General features: G+C 47.0%; 1 protein-coding gene across 2 annotated transcripts in view; it reads left to right on the forward strand.

The window, feature by feature from the left end:
- ACBD5 (acyl-CoA binding domain containing 5) overlaps positions 1-19288 on the forward strand; it is a 49453-nt gene that overhangs the window by 16565 nt on the left and 13600 nt on the right. For both annotated transcript variants that reach the window (XM_074984907.1, XM_074984906.1), the window contains 2 exons: positions 16995-17126; positions 18592-18801. In XM_074984907.1, coding sequence (XP_074841008.1) covers positions 16995-17126; positions 18592-18801 — 342 coding nt within the window. The remainder of the gene's footprint in view (positions 1-16994; positions 17127-18591; positions 18802-19288) is intronic.

Here is a 19288-nt window from a genome sequence, read left to right on the forward strand (position 1 = left end):
TGTGTGGTATGATATGTGAACAACAAAAACTGGAACTTTATATACAAATGGGGGGCAGCAGACAGCTCAGCCTTCGGCCCATCACTCTGCAGTGGTGGTAGAGGGGCGTGACCCCCGGTGGGTTTGGGTCGCGGGTCCCCCGCTTGTCTGCGGTCTCCAGTGTGGCAGGCTGGGAGCCAGGAGGACTGGTAGGTAGGGCCGGGATGCCTCTCCCAGCTGGTCTTCAGCCCCAGTGGGCTCCAGTCCTGGGGGGCTGGCAGGTAGGGTGGCAGACGAGGCAGGTGGGGCATCAGGGGGAGCAGCGGTGGGAGGGAGCCAGGCCACAGCCTCCCAGAACGACCTGACTATCTCCCAGAAAACCCCCATAAACTCCTGCCATGTTGCCCGGTGCCAGGTGGTCTCCTCCCTGTCGAATTGCAGCCTCTCCTCGGCCAGCTCTGCCTGCCACTAGGAGCTGGGGTTTCACGGGGGCCATCCCCTGGGTCTGGCAGTGGCGTGCCAGTCCTGGCCTTGGCAGTGTCCCTGGGCGCCGGTGGTGCCTGGCCTTCAGTGGGCTCTCCGGCATAACGGAGGGTGTCTGGCTGACTGGGGCCTTGGATGGCACAACTGCGGAAAGTGGGAGAGAGGGAACGGAAGGCTGTTAGTACTGTGCCCTGGCCTGTGGCCCATGCCTCCTGTGCCCTCTTGGGTGCTGGGTCTCCATCCCCTGTCCCTGGGTGTGGTGTCCCTGTCGGTGGCCCCATTGCATGGTTCCCCCGCTTCCCCCAGGGTTAGGGCATGGCGCTGTCTGTGGGTGTGGGTGCTGACAGGTGCTGATGGCCATGCTGCTGTCCTGGGTCCATGCTGTAGCTGGGCAGTTGCAGGTCGCGGTCTGCTGGGGGTGTGTGGGCCCCCCAGTCATATCTGGTGCCCCCACCCAGTGGCCTGGGGGTGTGTGCCCTGTGGGGTAAGTACCTGACTATCCAGTGCTGCGGTTGGGGGAAACCCGGTAGGCAGACACCTGGCTGGTGCTCCAGGAGGGGAGGTCTATGAGGAGTCCCCCTGCTCCTCGCTGCTGGACCCCATTTCCGCCGTCCCGAGGGGTGGCTTCTCAGGTGGGCCCCGAGGTGCAGGGCTGGCCTCCAGGCCGGACTCTGGCTCCGAGGCCTGCTGGGACTCCTTGGCTGCCGTATCCAGTGTGACGGGGAGGGGAGGAGGTGTCCTTGGGGCCTAGGATGGCCCTGAGCTCCCTGTAATGGGGGCAAGTAGCAGGGGTGGCCCCAGACTGGCTGGCTGAGTCCCGGGCGCGGGCGTAACCCTGCAGCAACTCCTTCACCTTGGTCTGGGTGTGATCCGGAGTGCAGGCAGGGTGACCCCGGGCGGCCAGGCCCTTAGCCAGTCGGGTGAATGCTTCTGCGTTCCGCCACTTGCTCCCCATCACATGGAGCACCTCCTCTTCACCCCAGAGCTCCAGCAGGTCTCAGAGCTCTGTCTCCGTCCAGGGGGAGCCCTGCCACTTTTTGGCCCCCTGTTTGGTTGCGGGGGGCGCTCTGGGGGCTGGCTGGATGCCATGGTGCTGGGTGGATGGGTCGGGGTCTGTGGAGGGTGTGCAGGGAAAACGTGTGCGTGCTGCTGCCTGCATACTTTCAGCTTCCTGGCACAGGAAATCTGGGTGCACGGTGCTTTAACGGTTATTGCGTGAGGTGATCATAGAGCCCTGCAGGGGCTGGACAGCATGTTTCAACCTCTCAGCTGATTGCCACCATGGAGGACCCTGCTATTTCAAAGTAGTGGGATGTGGATTGGCTACTCATGTCCTACTTTGATGCCTAACTTTGAAATAGGACGCTATAGGAACAGCAATTTCAATGTCTCACTGTCTAACTTCAATTTCAACATCAAAGTAGCGAGCGGTGTGTGTAGACGCAGTGCGCGCTATTTTGACATTATGCCAGCTACTTTGAAGTAGTTGGCTAGTGTAGACGCAGCCTCTATGAGGAATAGCACCTATTTCAAAATAGCTGTTTCGAAATAGGTGCTGCTAAGACAAGGAATAGTCTGTTTCAAAATAAGCCATAGTGCATCCAATGGCTCTACTTCAAAATAGGCTTTGTGTGTAGACACTGTATTTTGAAATAACTAAGTGTTGTTTCCAAATGCATTTTTGTGTGTAGCAGCATTATTTCAAAATAAGTTCTTTTGGAATAGCTTATTTCGAAATAAGGCTGCTATGTAGACACACCCTGGCTCATTTCTATAACCTTCTCTACGACTACTTATTTATGAACAAGATGACTTATTGTGAATCTAAAGACAAACAGCAGTCACCTAATCAGTTCACTTTCATAATGTGCATAGCCACCTCAAAATTTAGCAAGATCAGGGATTCCCTACCCATGGGTTGGGAGCCAAACATGGGTTGCCCTTAGATTTGTTAAGGGTCACCAGCAGCTCAGAGCTGTATGTGATGTTCAAGAAGGCATTTGCAGCTTCTACCACACCCAGCAGCTATCTCTATCAATAGAGAAGCAATTACACATCACAAAGACCTTTGATATTCAGAGCCACCCCAGGCAAGCCACTTAAAAGCCTCTTGCAGTAACAGAGAGCCCCTTCCCTTCCCCACTTCTGTTCTATGTAGCTGATTTGTCAGTTTTCACTTTTTTGTTTGTGACTCACCCAAGCCCTTGAGTGGCTCCCCTCAGCCTGAGTGTGACCTCCCAGCCCCAAGTATGACCCACCCAGCCCCTGAATTTGACTCCTTGCAACCTGAGTGACCCCCATCTCCAGCCTCTCAGTGTGATCCTCCCAGCTCCCCTGCAGTGTGACTTCTCCCAGGCTCTCAATGTGACCCAAGCTCTTGTGTGTGACTCCCCTCCAGCCTCTGAGTGTGGGGTTTAAGCTGGAGGAGTGGCAGGGGAGTGATTTGGGACTGAGGGTCTTTCCCCCACCACAACTCAGATCAACTGTAATAATTAACTATAATAAAAGTAGTGTTATTATTTTATAGTTATTTATGCATTTTCCCTTTTCCTATGAAATAACTATTTTAAATACATAAACATGAGGGGGCACAACTTTATGTTCTTACCTCAGGCGCAAAATCAGGTAGTTACAGCAGTGCTTCCCCCCACCCATTTTTGAATTGCCTTGGGTCACCAAATCTTTCTGAATTGTCAAAATGGGTCCCCATCTGGAGAAGGTTGGGAACCACTGAGCTAGATCCTCTAGAAATTAGCATCAGTGAAGCAGTCTCTTGGTTGGTAGTTCTGCCCCTATACCTTACAACACACTGTACATTTAACATGCTATTTTTGTATGCTTACAGAGCTCTAGAAATTAAAATAACTGTGCACCTTTACATTAGTTAAAATCTCATAGAACCCTATTTGAAATTACGTGTGGACTTCAGCTGCTAGAGATTGTGCACAAAATTTCCCCTAAGATATGAAGCTTCCCCTTAAATCCCCTGCAGGAGCTAATGGCTACAGTGGTGAGCAAGATCTGTCCCCAAGCCCTGAAGCTACTGTGGGTGGTGGAGAGAAGCACCTCCTTTCTGGGCCCAGTACAGAGCTGCTAAGGAAGGCAGGTGGGTGCCCCTTCTCACCAGCCCCAGATCAGAGCTCCCACAACCAGAGGAAAGGTGCCATCCCTTGCTGTCCCCAAGCAGGGAACCTCCCAGGTAAGCCTAAGCCCAAATTCCCAGTCTCACCTTGATTATCTTCCCGCCCCAGCCCTGAGCACCCTTCTGCACCCCAAAGCCCACATGCCCAGCCTAGAGTCTGTACCTGCATCGCAGTCTTGAGTTCTTCCCAAATCTGGAGCCCCCTCTTGCATTCCAAATCTGTTATTCGTAGCCTCATCCTACAGCCTGCACGTCATCCCTTCGTCCCAGCCCAGAGCCCCCACCCCCCGCTGGAGCTCTCAGACTTCTGCATCCCAACCATCTGCTTCAGATCTCAGCCCCGTCCCACACTGAAACTGCTTGCCCCCACTCCTGCCACATGTTTTGTTAGGTTCACCAATATATATATTCCACTAAGGAGTAGGAAAAATTAGAGGAAATGCTGGTTGTGTACTAAATGGTTGTACAACATCATGAAGTGTGTTCACCTCTACTCTCCCCTAAGAAGCAAAACAGTATTTTAAGCCTTGTAATCTCAAATACTACTACTCTTTACTGGGAATTTGTCCACATTCCAGCCATTGACATAACTGCACCAAATATAAGCCACTGCTGTAGGAAAGGGAATTCATGATTTGCAGTGTTGCAGTATAACCAAGTTTCTGTTGGGACTCACAGCAGCCTTGCCTGTACTAGAAGTTTGCACTGATGCAAATGGTGGCCCTAAAGCCATATTCTCAGCTATCTTCCTATAGCTCATTCTGTATTTAAAGTTCCCAGGTTCTGTAATCATGAACACGTTTTGAGACTATATCTTTCGCTAGAAGACTGCTGCTGGCGCACAAATGTGTATGTAGGCAAAATTGGAGGAGAAATCCCCCTTGAAAAAACAACGAAGGGTCCTGTGGCACCTTATAGACTAACAGAAAAGTTTTGAGCATGAGCTTTCGTGAGCACAGACTCACTTCATCAGATGCTGGTCTTGGAAATCTGCAGGGCCAGGTATAAGTAAGCCAGAGCAAGGGTGGGGATAACAAGGTTAGCTCAGTCAGCAAGGGTGAGGCTTACTACCAGCAGTTAATCTGGAGGTGTGAACACCAAGGGAGGGGAAGCTACTTCTGTATTTAGCTAGCCATTCGCAGTCTTTGTTTAAGCCAGAGCTGAGGGCATCGAATTTGCAGATGAATTGTAGCTCAGAAATTTCTCTTTGGAGTCGGGTCCTGAAATTTCTTTGCTGTAGGATAGCTACTTTTAAGTCTGCTACTGTGTGGCCTGGGAGATTGAAGTGCTCTCCTACGGGTTTTTGTATATTGCCATTTCTGATATCTGATTTGTGTGCGTTTATTCTTTTATGTAGGGACTGTCCAGTTTGTCCGATGTATATAGCAGAGGGGCATTGCTGGCACATGATGGCATAAATTATATTGGTGATGTGCAGCTGAATGAACCCACGATGGTGTGGCTGATCTGGTTAGGTCCTGTAATGGTGTTGCTGGTGTAGATATGTGGGCAGAGCTGGCAATGAGGTTTGTTGAATGGATGGGTCCCTGAGTTAGAGTGACTGTGGTGCGGTGTATAGTTGCTGGTTAGGATTTGCTTCAGGTTGGCAGGTTGTCTGTTGGCAAGGACTGGTCTGCCTCCCAAGGCCTGTGAAAGTGGGGGATCATTGTCCAGGATGGGTTGTAAATCCCTGATGATGCTCTGTAGAGGTTTTACCTGAGGACTGTAGGTGATGGCTAGTGGTGTTCTGTTGGTTTCTCTCTTGGGCTTGTCCTGTAGTAAGAGGCTTCGTGGCACACATCTGGCTCTGTTGATCTGTTTTTTCACTTCCTCAGGTGGGTATTGCAGTTTCAAGAATGCTTGGTAGAGATCCTGTAGGTGTTTGTCTCTGTCGGAGGGGTTGGAGCAAATGCAGTTATATCTTAGTGCTTGGCTGTAAACAATGGATCGTGTGGTGTATCTGGGATGGAAGCTGGAGGCATGAAGGTAGGCGTAGTGGTCAGTAGGTTTACGGTACAGAGTGGTATTGATGTGGCCATCGTGTATTAACACATCAATACCACCCTGTACCGTAAACCTATTGACTGCTACGCCTACCTTCATGCCTCCAGCTTCCATCCCAGACGCACCACACGATCCATTGTCTACAGCCAAGCACTAAGATATAACTGCATTTGCTCCAACCCCTCCGACAGAGACAAACACCTACAGGATCTCTACCAAGCATTCTTGAAACTGCAATACCCACCTGAGGAAGTGAAAAAACAGATCAACAGAGCCAGATGTGTGCCACGAAGCCTCTTACTACAGGACAAGCCCAAGAGAGAAACCAACACCACCACTAGCCATCACCTGCAGTCCTCAGCTAAAACCTCTACAGCGCATCATCAGGGATTCTTCTTCAAGTGGTCCCCGTGGGTGCTCCACAATAGGTGTCGGGCTCGCCCGGCGCCGCAGATTGGAACTCTTCTAGCAGTTTCCATTGGATCGCGCATGCGCCGACGCACGCTGCTCCCCTGCGCGCCCCTGGCCATGTGCACGATCCGGTCCCCGCCAGTTCCTTCTCAGCCGCCGTTGGCTGCAGACGGAATCCTCTCCGGCTAAAGCCAGAGACAGATAAGATAGTTGTTTTTACGTGTAGTTTGTTTGTTTTTGTCACTTAAAAAAAAAAAAAAGAGAGAGAAAGAAAGAGAATATTAGAGAGCAGAAAGAAGAGGAATGAAGGAGAGAGGGGCGGACAAGAAGGCTAGTTAAGCTGTCCGCTGCCTCGCAGGCCGGTGCATGTTATTTTGGGTTAGAAAGCACTGATTAGTGGCTAAGTACCCTATTAACAGTAAAGACTCACCGCGATGGCCTCCTCGGGGTTTAAGAAGTGTGAGTCATGCCATGAGGCTATGCTGGCCTCCGATGGGCATAGTGAATGCATTCGCTGCCTGGGAGAGTCACATGTTACCCAGAAGTGTTCCCACTGTGCTAAGCTTACAGCCAGGGCCAGGAAAGACAGAGAGAGGAGGCTCAAAATGATCTTGTTTGATAAGGCTCTCCACCTGGAACCTCCGGAGAAGCCTCACGCAGAAGGGCCCTCTGGGTTGCATAAAAGGAAGGCAGCCTCTTTGACCCCCTTGGTGCAGAAGAGGAGGAAACTCTCCCCGGCTCGATCCTTGCCGGTGGGCCCAGCGGGCAGGACGAGCGGAACGCAAAGCCCCCAGCCGCGAGCTCATGAAAGCGGCAGCACAGCAGTGCACGGAGCAGAGGCTGAGCCTCCGATTACACAGCAGGCGGCACGGAAGGTGCCACGAGCGCCAGCGAGGCAAGCACCAAAATCGGCGGCGCCGACGGTGCAGGGGCACCCAGCATGGAACCTATCAGCGCCAGAGGAAGCTACCCGCGCAGCACCGCTGTTGATTGTGTCAAGCGCGGCGCCAACAAGGGGGCCGAGATCCCCGGCACGGGAAGGGGCAAGGCAAAAACAAAAACGCGGCACCAGGCAGGGCCGCGCTGCCCTTATCTCCTAGCCCTGCCCCCGAGATACACACGCCGCACCGACAGGCTGTAACTCCACCGACTTATTTAGGGCCTCCCTCTCCATTCCTCCAACCAATTTCGCCATGGCTTGGGCCACCTTCACCATTTCTGGGCATGGATCCCCTTGAGTACTATCACAAACCAGCTTCACCGCTATCTATGTCGTCGCAGAGGTCCTGCTCTCCCAGACATCATGGGTACACTCCCCGATCGTGGTCCAGGTCCCCATCACCGGGCCCTTGTCCATGCTGCTATGGTCGTCCTCATCATGCTGAACACAGACACCACAGGTCTAGATCCAAGGGCAGGTCCTCCCCTGCTACTCGTCAATACTCCCATGTACACTCTCGCTCTGGGATGGGAACACAGTTGTCTCAGGGGGAATTAGGTCCAGAATCCCGAGACTTCCCTTCACAGTCCTCCAGGGAGCAAGTATATCACCGAACTTGGGAGCCAGAGGATTTGAGGGAGGTGTACCCCAGCGGTTCCTCCTCATCCACCCCAGATGAGGCCATGGCCCGTGGGGTTGTTTCCCCCCTGGATGACCTTAAACAATTCCAGGAGCTGTTCAAAAGAGTAGCTTTCACGCAGGTCATTCAAATAGCAGAGGTGCAGGAGAAGCATCATAAACTCCTGAAAAATTTGAGACCCCCGGCTTCATGTAAAATCACTATCCCGCTGGACGAAGCCATTATGGAGTCAGCCACTAACATATGGCAGACCCCGGCCTCTATTCCGCCTACAAACAAGAGAGCGGATAAGAAGTATTTCGTCCCAGCCAAGGGCATGGAGTTCCTCTTTAGTCACCCGCAGCCCAATTCTTTGGTGGTCGAATCGTCCCAGCAGAGGTTGAAGACGTCTCAGTAGAAGTCGGGGGTGGGGGTCGGATAAAGATGCTAAGATGCTAGAGCTGTTTGGCAGGAAGGTGTATTCCTCCTCTACCCTATTATTGAGAGTGGCAAATTACGCGGCACATCTATCAAACCACAACTTTGACAATTACTCTAGGCTCACTCCCCTCATGGATTCACTCCCGGAGGACAAGAAGCCGGTGTTAAAGGCGATTGTCCAAGAGGGCTATGCGGCATCGCGGACGGGAGTCCAGATTGCCCTGGACGTGGCGGACACCGTGGCATGTCCAACAGCTGCAGCAGTGGTAATGCGTAGGGAATCCTGGCTCCAGACGTCTGGTATCCCCAGAGACCTACAGGCGAAGATCGTGGATCTTCCCTTTGATAAGCAAAAGCTGTTTGTGGACTCAACCGACTCGGTCCTCCACTCCAGCAAAGACCCGAGGGCCACACTTAGGACCTTGGGTATTTATACTCCCCCATACAAGAAGAAGAAATTTTATCCTCAGCAAAGACGCTATGCTTACCAACCACAGCGTGCTCAATATCAGTGAGGCTACGACCAAGGGCGCCATCAACAGCAGCAGCAATACAGGACTCCCAGGCGATATTCTCAACAAAGCCATACACCCTTGGGGCAGGCCCAGAGACAGCAAGTTTGACGGGTATGTCGGGGGCTGCACTATCAACACCATCGCTCAATGCCACTCTCATCTCATGTTCCATCATCGCCTCAAACCGTTCTACTCCCAATGGCAAAAGATCACCACAGACAAATGGGTGCTAGAAATTATAGCCACGGGTTACACGATCCCTTTCCAGTCACTTCCACCGACGAAGCGTCCCTCCAGGCCTCATCTCAGGGATGTTGCCCACGAGGCAAGGCTCAAGCAGGAGGTAGATCACCTCATGTTCATAGGGGCGGTGGAAAGAGTGCCGGAACAATTCCAAGGGAAAGGTTTTTATTCACGCTACTTCCTAACAGAGAAGAAAACAGGAGGCTGGAGGCCGATCTTGGATCTACGGGGCCTCAACCGTTACTTGCGCAAGCAACACTTTCGGATGATCACAGTTGCCTCCATACTTATGGCACTGGACGATGGAGACTGGTTTGCAGCCCTCGACTTACAAGATGCTTACTTTCGTATAATCCACCCGGCACAGCTTCCTCTGCTTCACGGTCAGCAGGGAACATTTCCAGTACAGGGTTCTTCCGTTCGGCTTATCCTCGGCACCCAGAGTCTTTACCAAAACCCTGGCAGTGGTATCAGCCTACCTGCACAGACAGAGGGTGTTTATTTTCCCATATCTGGACGACTGTCTGCTGAAAGGGGCCTCAAAGGCAGAGGTCTTACGCATGATACGTGTCAACGCGAACATGTTTACTTCTCTAGGCCTAGTTATCAACCTCGCAAAGTCAAAGACCGAACCCACACAAGATATAGAGTTCATAGGGGCACGCATAAACTCTATCACAGCAAGAGTATACCTGCCCGACGCCCACTTCCGCACGATCAACTCCCTGGTGCAAGTCATGACGTACCGCCCCACGGTGCCGGTCCTAACGTGCCTGCAGCTGTTGGGGCACATGGCGGCAGCGACGTTTGTGGTACAGAATGCCAGGTTACACATGCGAAGCCTGCAGCATTGGCTGCCGAGTGTTTACAAACCGGCATCCCACACTGTCCACAGGGTAGTGTCGCCCACGATGGAGGTGCGAGATCCCTAGCGTGGTGGGAAAATCCCAAGAATCTGCTAGTGGGGGTGCCTTTTCACCAACCACAAATTTCTATCTTTGTTACTACCGACGCCTCCCACATAGGATGGGGAGCTCACATTGGCAGCAAGGTGACGCAAGGGCTATGGTCCCCTGTGGAACAGACACTGCACATAAACATACTGGAGCTCAGAGCAGTGCTCAATGCATGCAGACATTTTCAAGATTACCTGCATGGCAAAGTAGTCGGGATCAATACCAACAATACTTCTACTATGTTCTACATCAATCGACAAGGAGGGGCACGATTCCGTGCGTTATGTGCGGAAGCAGTCCGATTGTGGAACTGGTGCATTGCCAACAACATAACGTTGAAAGCCTCGTACTTGCCAGGCGCTCACAACGTGAAGGCAGATCAGCTGAGCAGGCGCTTCGCACTCACGCATGAATGGCAGATCCGCTCCGACCTGCTACAGCGCATATTTCATACATGGGGGTTTCCCCAAGTCGATTTGTTTGCCACCCAGTACAACAAGAAGTGTCCCCAGTACTGCTCCAGAGCAGGAATGGGGGGGGGGTCCCTGGGGGACGCATTCATGATTTCATGGAAGGGCCCTCTACGCGTTTCCCCCCACAACGCTTATCCACAAGGTTCTGCAGAAAGCCAGAAGGGAGAGAGCTCACATGATACTCATAGTCCCAGCTTGGGACTGGCAACAATGGTTTCCCTTGCTTCTGCGCATGTCGGATCGTCCACCACTCCCCCTACCGGTGGCGCCGGACTTACTCATGCAGGCTCATGGGTCCATAGTGCACCCGCACCCTCAGGGTCTGCGCCTACAAGCATGGTTAATCCATGGCTCAGCGCCTTAGAGAGTACGTGTATGGAGGGAGTACAACAAGTCCTGGAGTGTAGCCGAAGGACCTCCACCAGGAGGACTTATGAACAGAAATGGACTCGATTTACAGCCTGGTGTTCCGCCAAGCAGTTAGCTCCCCTTGATGTTTCTATAACCGTAATACTAGAATACCTATTGAATCTCAAACGAGACGGGCTTTTTCTATCCTCGCTAAAGGTCCACCTCACTGCTATATCAGCTTTTCGGCATACAGAGGAAGGGCCCACTGTATTCGCCCACCCTATCGTCACAAGGTTCTGAAGGGGCTGGTAAACCTTTACCCCCCTCGAAAACCACTTCCGCTGTCGTGGAATTTGGACTTGGTGCTCAGCACGCTCTCGGGACCACCCTTCGAACCATTAGCCACGGTACCCCTCCGACTCCTTATGATGAAAACAACCTTCCTCTTTGCGATTACGTCAGCCCGCAGGGTGAGCGAGCTCGCAGCAGTGATGGCAACGCCGCCCTGCACAGTATTCTCAAAGGAGGCGGTAACCTTATGGTTACACCCAGCCTTCGTTCCAAAAGTTTCCTCAGAGTTCCATCTTAATGAACCAATAGTTTTACCCTCGTTTTACCCAAAGCCTCACAGCTCCAGCAAGGAGGCGCGCCTATATCTCCTAGACGTGAGAAGGGCGTTGGCCTTTTACATAGACAAAACTAAGTCCTTCCGGAAAACGGACAGGTTCCTAGTGTCTCTTGCTCCCAGGTCAAAAGGGGAAGGCCTCTCTTCACAGAGAATTTCAAAGCACATTGTGTTCTGTATAAAAATGTGCTACGAGCTTCGAAAGACCCCTTTGCTGGCCCCGCCTAGGGCTCACTCCACCAGGGCGGTGGCGGCGTCAACAGCCTTCTTCAAGGGCATCGCGTGAAAAGACATCTGTAGAGGGGCGACCTGGTCATCCTACGACACCTTCGCCAAGCATTATGCCCTACATCGGGTATTCCAGGAGGATACCCGTCTGTCGACAGCAGTCCTCTCGGGGGCAAGCTGCACATGAATCGATTACCCACCTCCTTACTTGGGTTACTGCTGGGTAGTCACCTATTGTGGAGCACCCATGGGGACCACTCGAAGAAGAAAGAGAAGTTACTGACCTGTAGTAACGATGGTTCTTTGAGATGTGTCCCCGTGGGTGCTCCACCACCCGCCCATCCTCCCCGCTTCGGATCTCTGTATGGTGTTTTTCAGGAGCATCCGAGGCGGTTGGTCAAGGAACTGGTGGGGACCGGATCGTGCACATGGCTGGGGGCACGCAGCGGAGCGGTGCGCATTGGCGCATGCGCGATCCAATGGAAACTGCTAGAAGAGTTCTGATCTTCGGCACTGGGCGAGCCCGACACCTATTGTGGAGCACCACGGGGACACATCTCGAAGAACCATCATTACTACAGGTGAGTAACTTCTCTTTTACAACCCATCCTGGACAATAATCCGCCACTTTCACAGGCCTTGGGAGGCAGACCAGTCCTTGCCAACAGACAACCTGCCAACCTGAAGCAAATCCTAACCAGCAACTATACACCGCACCACAGTCACTCTAACTCAGGGACCCATCCATTCAACAAACCTCATTGCCAGCTCTGCCCACATATCTACACCAGCAACACCATTACAGGACCTAACCAGATCAGCCACACCATCGTGGGTTCATTCAGCTGCACATCTACCAATATAATTTATGCCATCATGTGCCAGCAATGCCCCTCTCCTATATACGTTAGACAAACTGGACAGTCCCTACGTAAAAGAATAAACGCACACAAATCAGATATCAGAAATGGCAATATATAAAAACCCGTAGGAGAGCACTTCAATCTCCCAGGCCACACAGTAGCAGACTTAAAAGTAGCTATCCTACAGCAAAGAAATTTCAGGACCCGACTCCAAAGAGAAATTTCTGAGCTACAATTCATCTGCAAATTCGATGCCCTCAGCTCTGGCTTAAACAAAGACTGCGAATGGCTGGCTAAATACAGAAGCAGCTTCCCCTCCCTTGGTGTTCACACCTCCAGATCAACTGCTGGTAGTAAGCCCCACCCTTGCTGACTGAGCTAACCTTGTTATCCCCACCCTTGCTCTGGCTTATTTATACCTGGCCCTGCAGATTTCCAAGACCAGCATCTGATGAAGTGAGTCTGTGCTCACGAAAGCTGATGCTCAAAACTTTTCTGTTAGTCTATAAGGTGCCACAGGACCCTTCGTTGCTGTTACAGATGCAGACTAACACGGCTACCCCTCCGATCCTTGAAAAAAGTGACTCTGTTCTGTTTTCATAATTATTACAACTCCTTTGAAAGCCAACTTTGTTAGGAAAAAAAAAAAGTAAATTAAGTTTCACTTTTAAATATTTGTGTTTTTCAGAAAGCCTTTCAGGTTAGTGGTACAGTCTTTATATGTAGTGGCACTTTCAGTATTGCACCTTTCCCTGCTTGCTTCATTGTGAAACATCCTCCATCTCTACTTTGGTTTATGTTTGGTTTATTTCTGCAGTGGTTTGCCTTCAAACATACTTGTTTATGATTGTTTTCTTAAGATTTTGTGATAACCTTATGGCTATGCCATAGGACCCACAAAAAGTATTTGTATAGCTTTGCCAGAAGATGAAATTTTCAGATGCGGGTGAGTTGGGAAGCTGCACCAAAGCAGAGTGACGCTTTGGAGGGGGAATAAAAAACTTAAGTTTGGTGACTGAGGGATGTTTCAAATCTTATTTTTCTCTAAATCATAAGCCTTCTGTTCACTGTGCTTTATCATTGGGGTAGTGGTAGGAAGGCAATCAGCATTTAATATGTGAATTAATACTTTATGTTAAAACCTTCCATTATGATTCTGTTGCCTAGCTCTGCAGGATAAGCTTAATACAAAAGAAAGGATTAAGGGCTCGATTGGTGGAAGTGAGAATTTTATATCCCAGTTTTAGGCACCAGTGGTGCAAATCTAGCTTACCATATCTGCACTAGGAGTTTGCACTGATGCAGCTATAAGGGTGACCAACTGACAGTAGCTCCAGTATTTTAAGGCCTGAGAGACTGAGCTCTCCATTTCCCTGACACACTCTCCAAATCATTTGTGCACAACTAGATAATATTTAACTGCTTATGCTATGGTGCTATAACTGTGTGTTAAAATACAAAAATGAATTATTTCAAAGAAAGTATGAAGCAAATTTCATTTCTTCTTCTTTCTCTTACTTAAATTGTTAAAAGAAAAACCTCATTTACTTTGTCTTGCCTCAGTTGACTCCGTTGCCTGATTGTTTTCTTCTTTTGGGTGGGCTGAGTTAACAATTAGTGTCATTGTTAATAATTAGTCTTTAGCCACAGATTCTCTGTCTAGAACCAGCTGTTTGTTGCACCAGAAGAGGGTTTTCTGACTATAAGCTTTTCTTCTAACATTCATAAAGGAAGTTTAGTGAACCTTTTGCATGTGCTTGATAATGTATGTGTAGAGCATTTTAGTGTGCAGGACAGGTTTGTACTTAATTAGCTCTGGCATCAGGTGAAAGTGACAAATAATAAAATGGTTTGCTTATAATAGGCAGAGGAAAAGAACAGATGTAGGTAGCTCTGGTTTTGATTGCTGTTAGAAACCTTTCCAACCAGCATGGGGTAGAGGGCTTCATGCACATAAGCCTCATTAGAGAAGCAAAAATGTATGAGTCTAATTTGGGGCCTCAAATATGTATGGAATAGCAATTATCTGTGTAATCCAGGAGGCTGTGATTAATTGGAGCATTGTAAAAAGCCTTTAGTTAGGAAGCCTGGAGTAGTCACGGACAAACACGTAATTTGACTATTGTGTCCCTCTTTGTTCACTTAGTGCAGGACCTACGCAGTCATTACAGATTGAAGTGCCTGGGGCACCCAGAGATGCAGTTTTCTATTGCTTTCAAACAGACTACAGTACTCTCTCTCTGTCCAGTTCTCATTGTTTTTTTTTCCTGGTGCAAAACCATGGAGTGCAATTGTGCCCCTGCCCATCTGGGTACACTAGAGTCTCGACAGAGATCACATCTCTTCTACCCAGCAAGAGTCTGAAGTACTTGGTGCTAGTCTTCCTTCCATGGGATTGAGGGAGGGGAGTGTTTCTGAAAGCCCAAGGTTCTGTGAGAGGGACTGGCACAAGTAAGTGAGGAGTGGGTGTCCCTTTTCTCTGCACTTGGTGAGACTAAAAGTAGAAAGCTGATACAAACTCTCCTTTATCTCTTCTGAATAGCCTTGTTGCATATCAGTACAAGTATTTATTTAACTGCCATTCCTCCAGCATTCATACAAACAAAAAGCTGCTTGTGAATACTCCAGAAATGAATAAGAAGACATGATCGTGGTTGACCAAATAGTTATTTGGAATTCAAATAAGGACATTTTTTATTGCTAGTGCCCTACCAAATTCACAGTCCATTCTGGTAAATTTGACAATCATAGGATTTTAAAAATTGTAAAAATGCTGAGGTATCACTCTGAAATCATCATCTATACATCAAAATTTCAATTCAAAGTCCATGGGGACTGTACAAATAATATTATCTTGACCTTTTTATTTATTTTTTCATCCAAAGATCAGTGGGTCTTGCAAAGATTAGCTAAGCCTCGTGCCATCCCGCCAGAGCACTACATATAGTGTGTATTGTGTACTCTTTCCAACCTGCACTGAAAGACAGTAGAAGGATGCAGCAATTCAGGAAAAGAAGCAAAGAATTCTTTAGGCAATGGAGAGAGCATTTATGGTGACAAAAAGTAATTATGTAGCTTGGAGCTGAACCGGGACGCTATTATTAACCATTCATTTTCAGAAGCAAAGTGTTGTGTGATCTGGAATGAATACAAGATGTCAAGAAAAAAATCACATAATATATAGAGGAAAATGCAGGGACTTTCTATTTTGTAAAACAGTTTTCCTTACAAGCAAGTTTTCTGAATAGTAATATGGGGAGCAAGAGATTATATTTACTTTTACTTTTGAATGTGATCAAATTAGGCCATAGTTTTCTGAAACTACAGGAGTGTGGCTAGCCCACCTGCCTCCCTGTCTGAAGGTTAGTTTACAGAGAAAACTCTGAACATTAAATTACATTGCAGCAAAGAAAATATTAGATCAGGTTTATTAAGTCTAATGTAACTATATATTGTTATGCAGCCCAAATTTAAGAATTAATCTTTGATGGTTTTGACATATTAATATAAAACTATGTTACTACAATAAGGATGACAATTTTAAGTGGACAAGAATTAAATCTTGATTTTATGTTCAAAAGTTGAAGGGCCCCACTATGATTCTGTTGGGTTATCACTTTGTACATTTATTGCCTGACATCAATGTATGTCCAAATGTATATGTCCAGTGCAGTAGAATTGTGAGAATATTCTCAATTGACTTTACTGTTGATTTTAAAGGAGAATATCTAATTGATTTTACATTGGAATAAACATGTTTATTTTAATATGAGTCTTTGAATGATGGCAGCTGTGGAACTTCTGTACTATATCTGTAGCTTGGCACTTCTGAAATGTTTATTTCAAAGAGGTTTGCTTTTTAAAATGTATATTTGAAGTAAACCTTAACATGCACTTTATTTCACTATCTAATAATAGAAAACAGTGCACTGCTGTTTATTTTTATGCACACTTCTCCACATAGATGTTAACATGTGATTGCAAGTATAAAGACCACAACTGGCTCTGTTTAAATTGCTTAAGAAAATAGTGCCTACTCTACCGTCTTTCAAAGAGAACACTTCCTTAAGTTAAATTTCTTCAAACAATTAAAAGGCATTCGATTTAACTGATTTCGAAGTTCATTGCATAATAGACTGGAAGTAGTGAAGAGAAGCCATACGTGAGAATGCCAAAATAAATATGTGAACAACTGTATCGCTTTCACATTTACCTTATTCATGTGAGTAAATGGGGTTTGACAAACCTTTCTTCCAAAATTCACCTTTGGACTGAGAGAGTACTTGAAACTTTTAAACTCAATGGGAACTTTTTAGAGCAACATAGATTATGGCTTAGGTCAGAATGGTCAGCTTTGTTTTCCATATCGCATTACTGCTGTATTGGTATAAAGGGGGTGATCTTTTCCACATCTTTGATGTTAGCCGCATAGCAAGAATAGTGTCTCTTGTCAGTTTGTTTCTAGACTAATTTTGATCTCATCAGAGGAAACAATTCAGCTGCAGTTACTCACAGACTTTGTATGGTGAGTGACAGTAAAAATGATGATGATGATGATGGTGGTGATTTTAAAAATGAAACAAGATGGTGGAATTAAATTGAGCATGCTGGAGAAATGTTCTAGTCTGGGAAGTTTAAAAATGGCTATTACATAACACTATTCTAAATTGTAGCTTTAAAATAAATACTAATATACTTGTCTATTTAAAATTTCTTTTTAGACCTTGGTAATGTTATGACTTCCATGTCAAATTCAAAGGCTGTGAATGGTAAATCTGAGAGCAGTGACAGTGGAGCAGAATCAGAAGAGGATAATGAAGAAGAGGAAAAGGAAAGACAGCATTGTGTCAAAGGTGTAGATTTGAGACTTGAACTGTTATAACTTTTTCAACACAAAGTGGGGTATTACTCCCCTAAATGGCTACAAATCTTGAATGTCATGTGAGATACATCAGTGGGTTTATTTTGTTTATACAAAGTGCACAGAAGTTTATATGTGAAGAATGGGATCACGTTTCAACTTAATTACAAGGTGAAAGACTAAGTACAACAATCCTAAATCCTTACAGGGTGAATAGTTACAGAGAGTTAGTCTGTATCTTCACAAAACAAAAGAGCAGTCATGTAGCTTTGTTAGTCTTTAAAGTGCTATATGACTGCTATTTTGTCTTGTGAATCCTAAACCCTGTTTCATACAGGCGGAGCCCTGCATAGGTAGACCTTAATCCAGCCTGTGCTTTTCAGCACATGGGGCTATGCACATTCTCCATGCTTACTTAAGCTACTTGTACACATGCCACCTCCTTTCGGAGTTGGCATGGTAATGAGGCAATTTGAAGCAGGCTAATGAGGCACTAACATGCATATTCAGTGCCTCTTTAGCATAATGACAGCTGTATGAATTTCCAAGTGCAGTCTTCGAATTGCAGATTGACAGTGTAGATAGGGTCAGTTTTGAAATAAGCACCCTACTTCCACATTCCATTACTCCCACAAAACTAGATTAGAGTAAGGGAATGTTGAAGTGGGGCGCTTATTTTGAAGCTGCCCCCATCTACACTGTCTGTCTGCACTTTGACATTCATGCAGCCACCATTATGCAATGAGGTGCTGAATATGCACATCAGAGCCTCATTATTCTCTTTCAAATTGCCTCATTACCATGCCCTCTCAGACAGGAGGTGGTAGGTGTGGAAGCAGCCTTTGAGATCCTCGTCAATTTCATAAAGTGTGTCTCTGCACATGACAGCATACAGGATCAGGGCCTGGGGTTTTCTGTGGATGGTTATTCTGTTTTTGTATTTAGGGTCCATTTATCTTGTGGTTGGCTTTTGGGCGCATGTAGAATTAAAATCTTGTTTCCTCCTCTCCTTTTATCTTTCGATTGAAAAAGCGTTTCAATGAGGACTTTTTGTGTGTATTTTAGGAGAATACAGTTTCTTATGAAAACCAAGAGAAAATATGTATTTAGAACTTAGTTCAGAAGTATTTTGGTTTATCAGAAAACTAAAGAAGATTATATTAGTTTCACTAACTGATGAGGGATACAGTGGTTTTGCCACTTTTATATTTAAAAATACCTGTTATGCTTGCTATGTAGAACGAAACTTTTAGGGTGTTTTGTTTGCATATAAGCTTAATATTTTTAAAGGAGCAGGACTAGCTGTGAACATAAGTCCAAGTAAAATGTAAGCTAAATCTGATTGAGACCATATAAGAAATACACAGCAAATCAGAAAGTCAGCTATCCAAAGAAACATGTCTTGTAGCATAACTCACATGGCTTTTCATTTGCAAGGTTTCCTTGTTCTTCCACAGACAATAAGAATGTGATGCAGGACTCAGCAGCAGTGAAGGATTTGGAAAGTATTGTCACTAACGGCTCATATAAGGACAGCTTAATTCCAGATGTGCAGACTAGCATCCAGACTAAATCTGCTTGGAATGGTGTAAACAAGGAGGAAGAAATAAAGAAAGTGGAGCAAAACCTAGAACTAATGGTGGAAACAAATAATGATGTTCATGAAGGTATTTTCCTCACATGGGTATGCTGTCCTTTATATATGTGCAAAGCTTACTCCAGAAATTTCAAGGTCTGCAGCTGGTATCCTTTAACCACTGGGTCTTTTCAGTAAAAACATTAAATGTGATTAAAATTAGAATACTGGTTTAAATAAACCCCTAAATATCTGTAATAGTAAAGATATGAATCCAGAGACAGGGAGGTCCAAAACTATTTTTTCATAAACTTGATTTGTTGTAAAATTTCATATATGTTGAAATGCCATTTGAATTTGAACCAAAGTAAGCAGATGGAAAATCACTGAGATTTATATTAGAACTTGAAAAGATTGTACCTGTAAACTCAGATGTGTAAATCATCAGTGTTTCCCAAAGTGTGGTATGTGTACCACCAGTGGTATGCAAAAGGATTTCAAAGGCATGTGGCAGAAAATAAATTCTTCAAAAATCAGAAGAGAAGCATTGGGACAGCACTGGGAGAGGGGGTGCATCA

Source organism: Carettochelys insculpta, chromosome 2, assembly GCF_033958435.1.
Source record: "Carettochelys insculpta isolate YL-2023 chromosome 2, ASM3395843v1, whole genome shotgun sequence".
Taxonomy (NCBI): domain Eukaryota; kingdom Metazoa; phylum Chordata; order Testudines; family Carettochelyidae; genus Carettochelys; species Carettochelys insculpta.